This window comes from Macrotis lagotis, chromosome X (genome assembly GCF_037893015.1).
Source record: "Macrotis lagotis isolate mMagLag1 chromosome X, bilby.v1.9.chrom.fasta, whole genome shotgun sequence".
NCBI lineage: Eukaryota > Metazoa > Chordata > Mammalia > Peramelemorphia > Peramelidae > Macrotis > Macrotis lagotis.
In genome coordinates this window covers 638135298-638150211 of record NC_133666.1, presented here as the reverse complement: position 1 = coordinate 638150211, position 14914 = coordinate 638135298, and the positions used below count along the sequence as shown (strand labels likewise).

The following is a 14914-nucleotide window of genomic DNA, read 5'->3' as shown; positions in this document are numbered from 1 at the left end:
GTTTACAAGGTTGAATACTAAGCACTAGAACTTTCATCTTATTGACACATTGAAATCTCTACTGTTAGGATAGCATCATTCTGATGAAGTAGAGTTACAGACTAATCAGAAATCAATGACAAAAGTTACCATAGATATCTCCCTGAGGGCAAGAGCATGTGAAGGAGGAAAGGAGAGAAAGACAGAGACAGACAGACTGATAGAGACACAGAGACACAGAGACTGAGAGAGTAACAAAGATCATATGCTTGGAGAGTCATGGGCATCATGGTTGAAATCCAGGATGTCAAAAGGTCAGATATTTGGTCACAATTAATAATAACAAATTCCCAGGTAAATGGCTATTCCCCATCAATGATATGAGGTGAGTCTGTTAATGAGTCTTCTTAAGGAATCCTTTATATCCTTGTTTCTCAGGCTGTAAATGAAGGGGTTAAGCATGGGAGTGAAAACATTATTTATTGCTGAGATGATTGAATTCTTCCAGGGAGAGTAGGTAGTTGAGGAACTCAAGTACACCGAAAGAAGTGTGCCATAGAATAAGGAAACAACACATAGGTGAGACCCACAAGTGGAAAAGACCTTGTACTTTCCTCCACGGGATGGGATTCTCAGTATGGAAGCACATATCTTAATATAAGAGAAAAAGATCCCTGCCATAGGGACTACACCCAGCAAGCTGGCTGCAAAATATACCAAGATGTTATTGATCGAGGTGTCAGAACAAGACAGCTTCAGAACCTGAGAAAGATCACAGAAGAAATGTGGAATGTCATGGTCTTTACAGAAGGAGAGTTGCACTGCCATCACAGTGTGGATGAGAGGGATTAGAAAACTTACAATCCAAGAAAACAGAACCAGAAGCACACAAAGTTGTGGGTTCATGATGGCTACATAGTGCAGAGGTTGACAGATGGCCACAAATCGGTCATATGACATCAGGGTGAGGAGCAAATTATCCATACAAGTAAAAACCAGAAAGAAGCACATTTGAACAAGACAGTCAGCATAGGGGATAGCTGTGCTATGGATCAGGACGTTTTTCAACATCTTTGGGACAGTAGTTGATGCCAAACACAAATCCACAAAGGACAAATTGGAGAGGAAGAAGTACATGGGGGTATGAAGGTGGGAGTCAAAGATAATGGTCAGCATTATAAGAAGGTTCCCAACCAGAGTAATCATGTATATGCCCAAAAATAACCCAAAGAGGGGCATTTCTTGCTCTGGTTTCTCAGAAAATCCAAGAAGGAAGAATTCTGAGTCAAATGTCTGATTTACTTCTTCCATGTGGAAGATAGGTCTGTAAGAAAGAAACAGAAGAACAGAAAATGGAAATACAAGCATAAGATGTTCACATATTGAAAATTATAAAATAACAAAAATTGATTTTAGAATCAACCTTTTTTGAACTAAGAATTGTACTCATGAGCCAGTGCTTGGTGTTTCCAGTTTCAAGTGACCTCCGTGGGAAGGAAAGTAACTTGGCAAAACAGTGGAATGGTTTCATTCCACAATGGGAAAAAGTATTAGAAATGAGAGGCAAGGAACAAGTAGAGCAGGTGTTCTTAACCTTTCTGAGTAATGGACCTACAATTCAATCAGCTGAAGTCTGTGGACCTCATTGCAGAGTAATTTTCAAAAGAAATTGAAGAAAGTGATAAAATTTTAATTAGAAATTGGGAAAATGAGGATGTAGTTTTTCTTACCCAAGATCACATACCCCATGAAATCTATTCAAAGACATCACTTCAAGCAAGCAAGGGATTCCAGGTTATTAACTCATGAAAAAGAGGGTCATTTAAATGATGACCTGTTATTATATTAGAAGCATAATAATGGCAAAGCCAGTACAAGCCAGAACTCGGAAAAATGAACAAAATGTTAAAATCAAAGTCAATTATATTTATGTCTTAAATCTAGAGAATGAAGTAATTCTTTTTTTAAATTTTATTTACTTAAGGCAATGGAGTTAAGTGACTTGCCCAAGGTCACATAGCTAGGCAATTATTAAGTGTCTGAGGCCAGATTTGTACTCAGATTCTCTTGACTCTAGGGCCAGTCCTCTATCTGCTGTGCCACTTAGCTGTCCCTAAAGTAAAGCAATTCTAACAGCATTCAAGGTTCATGCCAAAGTCCAACAATGCAAGCATATACCAGCTTGGCTCAGACAATGCATTCATTTTCAGAGACTAAAGTCAAATCAATAAAAGTTTATTAAATCCCTAATCAGAGTCAGGCAAAATGGGAAGCTCTAAGTAGTATGAGAATCAATGAATGAAAATTATAGAGGAAAATTTTGGCTCCAAATCAAAACATATATATATATATATATGTGTGTGTGTGTGTGTGTGTGTGTGTGTGTGTGTGTGTGTGTGTGTGTGTGTGTATGTATTTATATATATATATATTTATATTATATAAATAATATATATTTAAAAGTATATCTGTCCATTAAATGAATATGCTTCCTGAAGAAGTCATGTGTTCCTCATCATTGGATGTAATCAAGCGGAGACTACAAGAGTCAGGGTCACTATTCGTCTGCCAAGTTTGAAACTCTGATGCTATCTTTGATTCCATCTTCCTCTTAATAATAATACAAACTAAATATAATAGATATTATATTATTAAATAATAACTATAAATATGTGATGATTTGTAATTTGCAATGCATTTTAAATATCTCATTTGATGTTCAAAACAACTCTGGGAGGCAGATACTGTTACTATCTCCAATTTACAGATGAGAAATCTGAGGCAGAAAAAGAAATGAAGTGATTAGTCCAAGTTTACACAGTTAGTATGTATCTCAGGTCACATTTGGATTCAGATTTTTCTGGCTCCCAGTCCAACATTCTATCTATTGCACTATCTAGCTGCTTGGGGAACATCTATGTGAACTTATACATAGTAAAATATGAAGAAGCAAGACAGTAATAATTATACAATGATTAAAACAATGTACCTGATGGAAACTTAAAAACTGAATAATGAAAAAAAAATCATGAAGAAGGTTCAGCAGAAAAAAATGATGAAGCATTCTTTCTCCCTCACTTCAGAGAGGTGGAAGATGGTTATGTCACAATTTTACATCCATTGTCAGATAACTATCTCTCTATTCAATGTTTTTGCATAATTTTTTATTTATTGTACAGGAAGGTAGGAAGAAGCCTTTCTCATTCCCCCTAAATCTTAGTGCCTTTCCCTCTTAGACTACTCCTACTATATTATATTGTATACAATTGGAATATACAGTTGCCCTTCCCTCCACCACATCCATACAGTTAGTTCCTTGAGAGCAGGGACTATTTTTCCCTCCTTTTTTCTCTATTTTTGGGACTTAGTACAATACCCAGAAGATTTGTTTATTATTTTTCAGTTGTTTTCAGATGTTTGACTATTTGTGATCACATACCATTTTACTAGAGGCAAAGATACTAGAGAATTTTGTCATTTTCTTCTTCAGTTCATTTTAGAGAGGATAAAACTGTAGCAAACAAGATCAAGTGACTTGCCCAGGGTTACACACCTAGAAAATATCTGAGGCCAGATTTGAACTTAGGAAGATTTGCACCCTATCTATCCAATGAGAATGAGCTACCCAGCTGCTCTGCCCAGCATAGAGTGGTACTGATTGAATACTAGATGATTTGATAAAAATGACTATCTTGTAAATATAAATGATAACAATAAAATGGATTTTTTATGTCTAAGAGTTGTAATGACTTTGAGTTTAGATTCTCAGAACAGAAGAGACATTCCAACAGAAAATTTTCAGGTGGAAAGGAAATTTAAAGGATCATCTTCTCTTCAACCTCCTCTTTTTTGCCTCTTAGAAAATAAGCAATAAAGGAGGGCTGTCCATCTACCAACATCTCAAACAGTGAGTCAGTGACAAAGTCAAGACACAGGTTCTGGTCATGTTTAGAATGCTAAATGTGGCTATACATACAGATAGATAGATAGATAGATAGATAGATAGATAGATAGATAGATAGATAGATAGATAGATAGATAGATTGTATATACATACAATCAGGGGCATGCTGGAGCCTACTCAGACTGACTTTGAAGAATCAATTGTCAAATTTTCAATGTGGGTATTTTAGAGCTCAAAAATGGTCAAAGTTAAGTGCTATAAATCAGAATAAGACTTACCATAGTATTGATCATCTAGACTTAAACAATGAAAAAGCTGTTAATAAACCAAATGAAATTAAGAATGCATAATGCATGAAGTTTTTATATAGAGCTGGCTGTTAAACATTGACCAGCATACCCCCAGCTATAAAAGACTTTAATGGTTCTATATGTATTCCAATTTCCTGACATGAAGGAATTTAAGTTAGATGACTTTCCCAAGTTCACAAAGGTAAATCTATCATAACTTTTATTCTCATTGCTTTCTAGAATAGTGACTCTGTCATCAGAATATTTGCATCCAAATCCTTCTCAAACATCATTGGAACTTGGCTAAATCACTTAATCTCCCTCAGCATCAGTTTCCTCATGCTTAATAATAATAGCAATAACAGTAACTAGCAATTATTACAACACTAAAATTATAACACAATTATTGTAACACTATAATCATTGACTTAATTTTGTCTTTTAATTCTCAGAACAAGCTCAAGAAGAAGTTGCTTTTATTGGCGGCTAGGTGGCGTAGTGGATAAAGCACCGGCCTTGGAGTCAGGAGTACCTGGGTTCAAATCCGGTCTCAGACACTTAATAATTGCCTAGCTGTGTGGCCTTGGGCAAGCCACTTAACCCCATTTGCCTTGCAAAAACCTTAAAAAAAAGTTGCTTTTATTGTTACCATTTTACAGATGAGAAAACTAAGACAGACAGAGGTTAAGTAACATGCCCAAAGTCACACAACTAGTGTCTGAGACAAGAAATAAACAAAGGAATTCTTCAAATTATGTCCAATACTTTAATCCATTGTACAACTTTCCAACTCTGAATCTATGAGGCTAACATTCTAATGCTATTTATTTCCCATAATCCCATTCTGGATCTCCCACTAAGATAGAAAAGCTGGAGGATACACACTTGGGAGATCAGTCACAATCTCTTGACCCAAAGCGTCCATCACCCTTCATATCCCAAAGGTATAATTTTAGAAAATGAGATCCTGAGTTCTGGTGGAGTCAAATTCTCTGCCTCTTTAAGAGACTTACCATCCTTTCACTAAAGCACTTGCATATCCCCATCACCCAATTCTGGTTTTCCCCTCATTTTGAGATTTCCTCCCATCTTCTCCTTGCCATGGTAACCAGGAAATCTCCCTCCAAGTTGCTAGATTTCTATCTAGAATTCTGCCTCAGGTCGTAGATTCCCTATCAGCTGCTAAGACAGGAGAGAAACCTTGTTCTACTTTCCATACTCATCTCTCCAGATTATGCCCCATGAAAGTTTGGCTCTATAGACAATTTGTCTGTAGGTTTTCTCACAGCTCTGATTCATACAGTCAGGGATGCTCATGGGTTCCCATGGTTGGTGTATAAAGTCCCCAGAACTCTGCCTCTCAGGGTAGAGTAAATTGACCCCTTTGTCCCACTTGAGGTCCTAGATGGGGAAATTGAGACTTGATTGGCATGGCTTTTACCATGAAGCTAGGCTTTGGTGAAATAAGCTAAGATCTACTAGACTGTAATCTCTGATGTTCAAAAGACAAGTACTACCTGCATTTCTCTAATGATTTATAGAGATATTTCCACAAACATGTCATCAGGAACTGAAATAAAAAAACTATTAAGCTGAAACTGATTTATGGCCTGTCAGTATTATGAGATTCATTTGATTCATCTATGAAGGTTATCATCACCATGCAAGTACACACTTACATTCAGCCTAGGAACCAGCTGGAGGAAGAAGTTTGTGGTCCAAGTGACAGCGCTGAGACCTGAATTTGAGTCTCATGAATCTGAGTCTAAGACTCTTTCTACTGCTATTCACTAGTCCCCAGAATGGGATCCCAGGTCTGGGATGTCATCTAAGCTCAGGTCATATGCTGAACTGAAATGTATCATAATCTGACTTATGCAAAGCTTCATGCCATATTTCTGTGTTTCTGAGGAAGAATAGACTACCGCCTTTCCCTTGTATTCCCTCCTCTCACTTTTTGAGTCTTCCACCAAAATATTCACTGGGCATCAAAGAGAGACCAGTTTTGATTGACCCTTCTTCTGATTTGGCTTGTAGGCAAGAAGGGCAAGGAAGACAGGAGATATAACCCCAAGTGAGCATAAGAAAGTGGTCTCAGGCATAATGAGTGGAGCAAAAGTGGGTTCTCTCTTCACCTGAGATAGATTATTTGTGGATCTGGTCAGTGGAGGAAAAAGAAGAAATATTTACAGTTCCTGGGACCCAAACAGGTTGAATACCCTCAGCTCCTCATTAGAAAAGCATAATAAACTATCTTTCCTTTCCCTGTGGGGTAGGAAACCCTGGCAGAAAACTTCCTAATGATGAGAGAACTGTCCAAAAGGAAAAGCTATCTTATGGGGAACTAAATAACCTATCAAGCAGAGACAGAATGGCTTCCTTGTATTCATAATTTTTAGAGGAGATTTTCTAGAGGCCTTTGAAGTCTCTCCTGTCTAAAAAATTCATCACTGACTAACATCACTGGAAATTTCCAAGCACTCTGTGGGTGACTTTTTTTTGTTATATTGAAGAGGGAATTCCTCCCTAAGAAGAAAGATCATCCAGCTCACATTATCTATGAACAATCTCATTATGTATTGAGTTCCATATCACTGAAGCTTTTAAGCTAGAACTGAATAAACAACTATTATAGTGGAAAGGGTTAAGGAATTAAGTCAAAGGAATAAAAACCTACTATTGCTATGTAACTTCCTGAGCCCTTAGTTTCTTCATGTGTTAAATCAATGTTGTTCCACTGTTCTATGATCTAAAACCTGATATTTAAAAGACATTTTGATATTAACATTCTATATTCCAGGGTATATACTGACTCAAAAAATCCCATGTTCTATGTTCTAAGTTAACTCCCAACTCTAATATTGTATGTATATATTATATTCTCAAATTTCCAGTTTGGTTCATTCCAGTTCAGAAATCTTATGCTTCTGTGATTCTAGAAGAAGGAAAAAATAAGGAAAAAGAAGAAGAAAAAGAAAGAAGAGGAGGAGGAACCAAAGTATGAGGAAAAGAAAAAAAGAGAAAGAGGAGAAGGGATCCCCTACAATATCCTTAGCAAATATTTATCCAGACTCTGGTTGAAACCTACAGGAATAGAGAAATTATTATCTGCAAAGATGGTTCTTAAATAAATTCATAAATATTCAAACCAGAAGTGATTTCAGTTTTCATCTTCTCCAATATAAGAGGATAGAGACAAGGAAAAGAAAAGGAGCATAGAGCAAAAAATGTGATAAAATAAAAAAGAATAAAGGATGGTGTTGAAGAAATAAAGAGGTCAAATGAAGGAATACATGTGCCACACTATCCCCAATAAATATCATGAACTATGTTAGTTACAAGGCTGTGATGATGACTCATATCTCATTTGTTGATGAATGAACACATTCTATTCATCCAGCTGCCTAGTATACTCCTTTAAGTCATATCATTTTTTTGTTTTTCCTTGAATTCCCCAAACCTAAATTGATGTTTTCCATATAATAAGAGCTTAATAAATGCCTTTTGAATTATCTTGAATTGGATAGAATAGGACAGGACAGGATTGAACTGAATAGGATTGGATTGAACTGAATTGGACTGGAGTGGACTGGGGTGGATGGGACTGGAATGGAATTGGTTGGATTTGCTCAGACTGGTCCAGAAAGTATTGAATTGGATCAAGGCAGAGAAACTAAGCTCCCAATTCTGGCAGTGGAATCTATGGGTTACTCAAAGTCCAGATTACATGGGTTCAGATTTGTTCTGAGCCAGGTTGGTCACATTCATTCTACTGGATCAAAAAGAGATTTTTATGTAGATACTTGGGAGAAGCATCCCTACAAAAGAAATTATAGTTCTTTGATATTTTGGAGCAATGAGGAATTGGTTTCACTGTGTTTTGAAAGAGCAAAAGGGGGAAAGCTAGATGACGCAGTGGATAAAGCACCAGCCCTGGAGTCAGAAGTACCTGAGTTAAAATCCGACCACAGACACTTAATAATTACCTAGCTGTGTGGCCTTGGGCAAGCCACTTAACCTCATTGCCTTGCAAAAACCTAAAAAAAGGGCAAAGGGGGCATTTATTATTGAATATTCTCTTGACTATAGGAAAAATGAGGTGGTATGGGCAGTTTGGAAGAACAAACGAGCATATTGAGGGTAAGGACAGCTAGAAGATTTGAAATAACAGAAGGTTTATCTGAAATATAAAGGAAAAAGTAAGCCTGAAAGTACAAAGCCTTCTTCAAACTCCTAAATTCAGCAATTATCATGGAGTTGGGGAAAAGGCATTAAAAATCAGAAATATCTTTGGACATTGAGACCTGAAAGTACCTTTCTAAAATGAGTGAAGAACTTGGACAAAATGATTCTAGCTAAATTTCTATATAATGTGACCCAAAATGAATATTTCTCTTGTCCTATGAGTTAAGATGAAGGTTCCTAAATACCCCACTTGATATAGTTAGACTCTGATTTTCCAGTTGAAGTCTATGAGAACTTTTTGCTGGTATGGGGAATCGGGAGACAGAAAGAAAATGTCTTTCATAAAATAGAAAGCAATCAATGAATCAGAAAGTTCTTTATAGAACAACTATGGAATTTCAGACTAGAACACAGAATGTCCAAACTTAAAGAAATCTCATAACAAGGATTACCAGAATAAGAGAAAGATCATGAAATGTTTCAAAATGTCAAAATAAAGGATTTGCATTTTAAACTGAAAGCAATAGAGAGACAGTGAAGACTCTTGTTCAAGGGAAAGATACAGTTAGTCCTGTGCTTTAGGAAGATTGCTGTGGCAGTTGTAGAGATGAATTGAAGAGGAGATGGATAAAAAAAAAGATATCCGGGTAGATTGTCCCATTCAAAAATTAAAATTCATTAAGGTCTCAAGTAACATGGTGGCTATTTAAGTAAAAACAAGGAAATGGATTCTAGGAAGGCTATGGGAGTAGACTGATAAGACTTGGTTCTAATTTCAGGTGAGTGATAAGAGTAGTCAAGGTTTAGCAAATAGAACTCTGAGATTGTAAACATTTGTGGCCAGGTTAAAAGTAGGATAGAATCCTAAAAACAAGAAAATTTATAAGATGGGCAGATTTAGAGGAAAATAAAACAAATTCTGGTTTTAAAATGCTGAAATTTATATGTTCTAGAATACTAAGTGGAAGGGTCCAGCCAGCAGCTGGCAAGTGCAGAAGAGATCCTGAGACTTAGTATGAAGATCTGGGAGCTATCTGCATGAGAAAAAAGAGGGAGATTAGAATTGTAATTTCTGGGGATTCATCCAACACACAAAATCCCTTTATCCTACCATATTCAGACACACATGCATACATGGACACAGGCATGGTCAGATAAAGAAACACAAAAAAAATGGGATAATAGATCTAGAAGGAACATCATAGAACATTGAGTTGCTACCTCAGCAGGAAGGCCTTGAAAATTGGTTAGTATGCTTACATGTCTACACATTCATGTGTGTAACATTCACATTTTCCTCTCCCAGATCAAGAGCTGGAATCTAAAAGGGAGGAGAAGAACTTTATGAGTTATAATCTCTCTTTTATCCCCATATTCTTCTATTCTCCACAACCTTAAGTACTATGTCTTTTTTGGAGATCTTCAAAAAAAAATTCATTAACTAAAGAAATTTTAAAATATGGCAAGGACCTCAACCTCCTTCTTTTGGAGATTGAATAACCCTGTGGGAAAAGTTCTGGATTTTGACTCAAAAGACCTAAGTTTGATTCTGAGCTCTGTTATGACAATGCATTATTTTAAGCAAAATATGTTCCTTAGTCTATTTGTGTCTCAGTTTTCACATCTGTAAGATGAGGTAGTTGGACTAGAAATTACTCCTAAACTCTTTGATCACCTCAGTCCAGACCTCAAGGCCAACAGCCCCAATAACAGAAGAATTCTCACTCAGGCTTTTTCTCCAAGGTTCCTATGGAGAATGGCCTGCAGTGGAAGGAAAGACCCTGTCTTTCCCAGTTCCAGCTTCCCAGAGCTACAGAGAAGGAGAAAAATTTGGAACTCAAAGTCTTAAAAAAAAATAAATGTTGAAAACTATCTTTACATGTTAATGAAAATAATAAAACACTATTAAGTGGGGGAAAAGAAATACAAAATTTACCAACTTCAAAATTTTCAAAGTTCCAAAATCAAAAAATAGGGGCTAGCTACCTCTAAGCAGGCCACTGATTATGGCAAAAGAGCCTTATGTTTATGTCCATGTTTTAGGATTTATGTGATCACCGGTGTTTCCTACATCACCACTAAGTGTGTAAAGTGTTTTAGGCTATGTCCCTGGAGTTCAGGATTGGATTTGTGATAAAGGCTATTTTGTAGTTATTGTCTCTCTGTGGGAGCCTTGAAATGGGTCAAAAGCTCCACAGTGTGGACGTCTTAGCAAGAAGACAAAGTCTGAAACACAAAGAGAAATACCCATCCTAGGAGAGTTGCCATTGATATTGTATGTGTAAAATCCAAAACAAAAGGAACTCTTATGAGTGAAGGAAGAAGAAGAATCCTCTGGAGACAAGTAATCCACTTTAGTACAATAAACTCAGGACCTGAGGACTGACTAAACTTTTAGAGGTTAGTTATTCTAAGGAAAGAATGAATCTTACATTTCCTAAAAAATGGACTTTGGTGATCAGGATGTTGCAGAAGTCATTGTGGTTATTATTGCTCATCTTTCCTTTTTGGGGGGAGGTGGAGGGATTTTGTAAGGCAATGGGATTAAGTGACTTGCCCAAGATCACACAGCTAAGTAAGTTTTAAGTTTCTGAGGCCAGATTTGAACTCAGGCACTCCTAACTCCAGGGCTGGTGTTCTATTCACTGCTCCACCCTAGCTGCCCCTCATCCTTCATTTTCCTTTTTTTTTAGGGTTTTTTTTTGGCAAGGCAATGGGGCTAAGTGGCTTGCCCAAGGCCACACAGCTAAGGTAATTATTAGGTGTCTGAGACCGGATTTGAACCCAAGTATTCCTGACTCCAAGGCCGGTGCTTTATCCACTACTCCACCTAGCCACCCTTCATCCTTCATTTTCAAAGAGGATCAGTGACATCACAGATCTTAACATGTGCATGAACTGGATTTAATTAACTCAGAATTACATGGAATCAACAACTTCATTCTCTCTTCCAGAATCATTGAAGTCTAAAGGCAAGATTAATCAGGACAACTAGATAATTATTTAACTTGGTATCTTCAAAGTCTGCACAAGTTCCAGGCCTGGATTAGTTAATCTGCCAAGACAGTTTCATTATGCATTCTACAGTTTCTTGGGACCAAAGGTGAAAGATGGGTGAAAGGTCCCAACAAAGGTGGATAAATAATACTAAACAGGACTCAACTAGTCCTCACATCACAGATATTAGTCCTCCCTAAACACCCCATAAGCCACTGGAGAAGGCCATAACAAGCAGAGAATCCTTAGGAATTGATCTCTGTGATAGATCCATCCCTGATTCTGAGGAACAAAGTGAGTAATTTCAAAAGTCATGGAGGACAAATTGGACAAAAGTTTGAGAAAGGAAACTTGGTAGTACTAAGTGGAAATGAAGGGGTTCTAGGATCTGGCAGTTGTTCATTCAATAAAAGGATCAAAGTAACCTAAGTCTCTTTCTTAGGTTCAAAATAATTAACTTCAAAAGTACAAGATGGAAGAAAAATGGCCACAAGTAAAGGACTGAAACCTCAGGAAATCAATGTTCAACTTGAGTGATGAAGAAATCAAGAAAACTAATGAAAGCAAAAGACTAATGAAATCACACTGCAAATAAAATAGAAGATTTAAGGAATGTTACCAATCAGTAAGTATTTATTAAGTACCTCCTATGTGCCAGACATAAGAGGTTCAAAGACAAATATAAAACAATCCCTGCCTTCAAGGAGTTTACAATCTATCATGTAATATATAGACATATATGGTTACCAAATATATATATAAATATATTTTATACTAGATACATGCATATACGTACAAAGGTAGACAAAATGTTTTTAAAATAAATATGAAGTAATTGGAGAGGAGATAGCATTAGCAAGTAGGGAGATAGAGAAAGACTTCATGTAAAAGATAGTATTTGACCTGAGGCTTTGTTTTGCTTTGTTCTGTTTGACATAGAAATGCTATGTTTGAAGAACAACAAGTTCAGGTTGATGGAACTGCCCAGTGTGAGGACAGTAGTTGGAAATACAGTATAGGATCAAATTGTGTGAAGGGCTTGAAAAGTAAAACAGTAGAATTCTTCAAAAAGTAAGAGAAAGGTAATGAAGTCTGTCAAGTAAAGTAGCACCACAGCTAGACTTGTGCTTTAGAAAAATCATTTTAATAGTTCTGTGAAAGATGAAGGGGAAAAAAAAGATGAATGGAAGATACTTGAGGAAGGGAAACCAATTAAGATCTCAGTGCAGTAGAAAAAGTAAAATGAATTAAGGATTTTAACTATGGTGTTATCTATTTGAGTAGAGAGAATAAGATAAATGCAGGGGAACTTTTGGATATTGAAATGACAAGATTTGGTGATTGGTTGGATATGTGAATTAAGGGAGATTGAGAAGTCAAAAAAGGACACCAAGGATAGAAGGCTTGGTGACTAAAAGAAAAAAAAAGGAAATTCAGAAAAAAAGTAATTTTGGAGAGAAAAAGGATGAATTTTGGTTAGATAGGTTGAGTTTAATATGCTTGCATATCAATTTGGATATTCCATCTGAGATACAAAAGAAAACTGGCAATGTAGGATGGAGGGAAAAGTAAGTATCACAGTGAATTGAATGTCAGGTCTGGATTTAGGAAGACCCATCTTCCTGAGTTCAAATCTGGTCTCAGACATTTCCTAGGGATGTGACCCTTAGCAAATAAGTAACCCAATTTGCCTTAGTTTCTTCATCTATAAAATAAGATAGAGAAGGAAATGGCAAACCACTCCAGTATCTCTGTCAAGAACCAAATGAGGGTGGTGCCTCCTGCGGAGCTCCGGGGCGGGCTTTATCTGTACCTGCAGCAGTGGATGCACAGCTCCTGTGCGCCCGCCCGCCTGCCCGCTCGCTCTCTCTGACTCTCCGCCCACCATGGCACTGCTGCACTCCTGCCTCCTGCTCTCCAGAGCCACCTCCTTCCACCTGGGCCTCGGTGCCACCGCCACCACCCAATCCAGCTCCTAGTGGACCCACGTAGAAATGTGGTCTCCCAACCCCATCTTGGGAGTGACTGAAGCATTTAAGAGGGACACTAATAGCAAGAAGATGAACTTGGGAGTTGGGGGCCTACCGAGATGATAATGGGAAGCTCTATGTTCTTCCAAGCGTGTGTAAGGCAGAGGCCCAAATTGCAGGGAAGAGCATGGACAAAGAGTATCTGCCCATTGGAGGACTGGCTGAGTTTTGCAAGACATCAGCAGAGTTGGCCCTGGGAGAAAATAGTGAGGTTCTGAAAAACAAACAATATGTCACTGTATAAACTATTTCTGGAACTGGAGCCTTGAGGGTAGGAGCCAGTTTTCTGCAACAGTTCTTCAATTTCAGCCAAGATGTCTATCTTCCTAAACCATCCTGGGGAAATCATACCCCCATTTTCAGGGATGCTGGCATGCAGCTGAATGGCTATCGCTACTATGACCCCAAGACTTGTGACTTTGACTATACTGGAGCTATGGAAGACATTTCAAAAATCCCAGAACATAGTGTCATCCTTCTGTATGCCTGTGCTCACAACCCCACTGGAGTCCATCCTCGTCTTGAGCAGTGGAAAGAAATGGCATCTGTAGTAAGGAAACTCTTTGCCTTTTTCAACATGGCATACCAGGGCTTTGTCAGTGGAGATGGCAACAAGGATGCCTGAGCGGTTCACCACTTCACTGAGCAGGGCATTAATGTCTCTCTGTCAGTCACATGCCAGGAACGTGGCCTCTATGGTGAACATATGGGAGCCTTTACCATGATTTGTAAAGATGCTGATGAAGCCAAAAGGGTAGAATCCCAGTTGAAAATCCTGATTCATCCCATGTATTCCAACTCCCCCTCAATGGGGCCCAAATTGCCACCACAATCCTGAATAGTCCTGATCTGAGGTCTCAATGGCTGCAAGTGGTGAAAGGCACGGCAGATCGCATTATCAGCATGTGGACCCAGCTGGTTTCCAACCTCAAGAAAGAAGGCTCTCCCACAATTGGCAGCATATCACTGACCAGATTGTCATGTTTTGTTTCACAGGCCTGTAACTTGAGCAGGTAGAACAGCTGACCAAGGAATTCTCCATCTATATGACAAAAGATGGCTGCATTTCTGTAGCAGGGGTCACATCAAGCAATGTAGGATACCTTGCCCATGCCATTCACCAAGTAACCAAATAACTCTCCCTGGTGAGATGGAGCAGAGACAACCTTCACACCTTCAGACTCCACTGTTTTGAGATTCAGAAAGGTGATTGAGCTGGCAAAGACAGGAGTGGTGTGAGTTTCTTTCAACCACAGTGCTTAATGCTCAACCCCTGAAGGTATCTCAGAAAAAGATCTGTGAGTAGGCTAAAGGCATCTGAAACTACTGTTTGGAGCAATCTACCCTCAACTCCCCAACCCATCCTCCACAACTTTTTCAAAACATTTTATGTTTACAGTAAATGCTACCAAAAATCATGCCCTAAGATCAGAATTTCTCTCGCCTTCCCCAAGTCTTGGAATTACAATATTCAAGAGCTTTAATTTAGGTAATAAATGGCACATAACAGAAATCTCTGAGGTGCTAAA

General features: G+C 37.9%; 1 protein-coding gene and 1 pseudogene across 1 annotated transcript; one reads left to right on the top strand and one right to left on the bottom strand.

The window, feature by feature from the left end:
• On the bottom strand, positions 1–1290 carry LOC141497401 (olfactory receptor 7C1-like). Its single transcript, XM_074200047.1, has one exon. The coding sequence runs from the start codon at positions 1288–1290 to the stop codon at positions 352–354; it is 939 nt and encodes a 312-aa protein (XP_074056148.1). The 3' UTR covers positions 1–351.
• An 11951-nt stretch (positions 1291–13241) lies between these two features.
• Positions 13242–14521, top strand: LOC141497399 (aspartate aminotransferase, mitochondrial pseudogene; annotated as a pseudogene).
• The last annotated feature ends 393 nt before the right edge of the window (positions 14522–14914 follow it).

What these genes read in the sequence shown, in the direction of transcription:
- LOC141497401 (XM_074200047.1), bottom strand. Translation starts at nt 1,290, where the DNA reads ATGGAAGAAGTAAATCAGACATTTGACTCAGAATTCTTCCTTCTTGGA.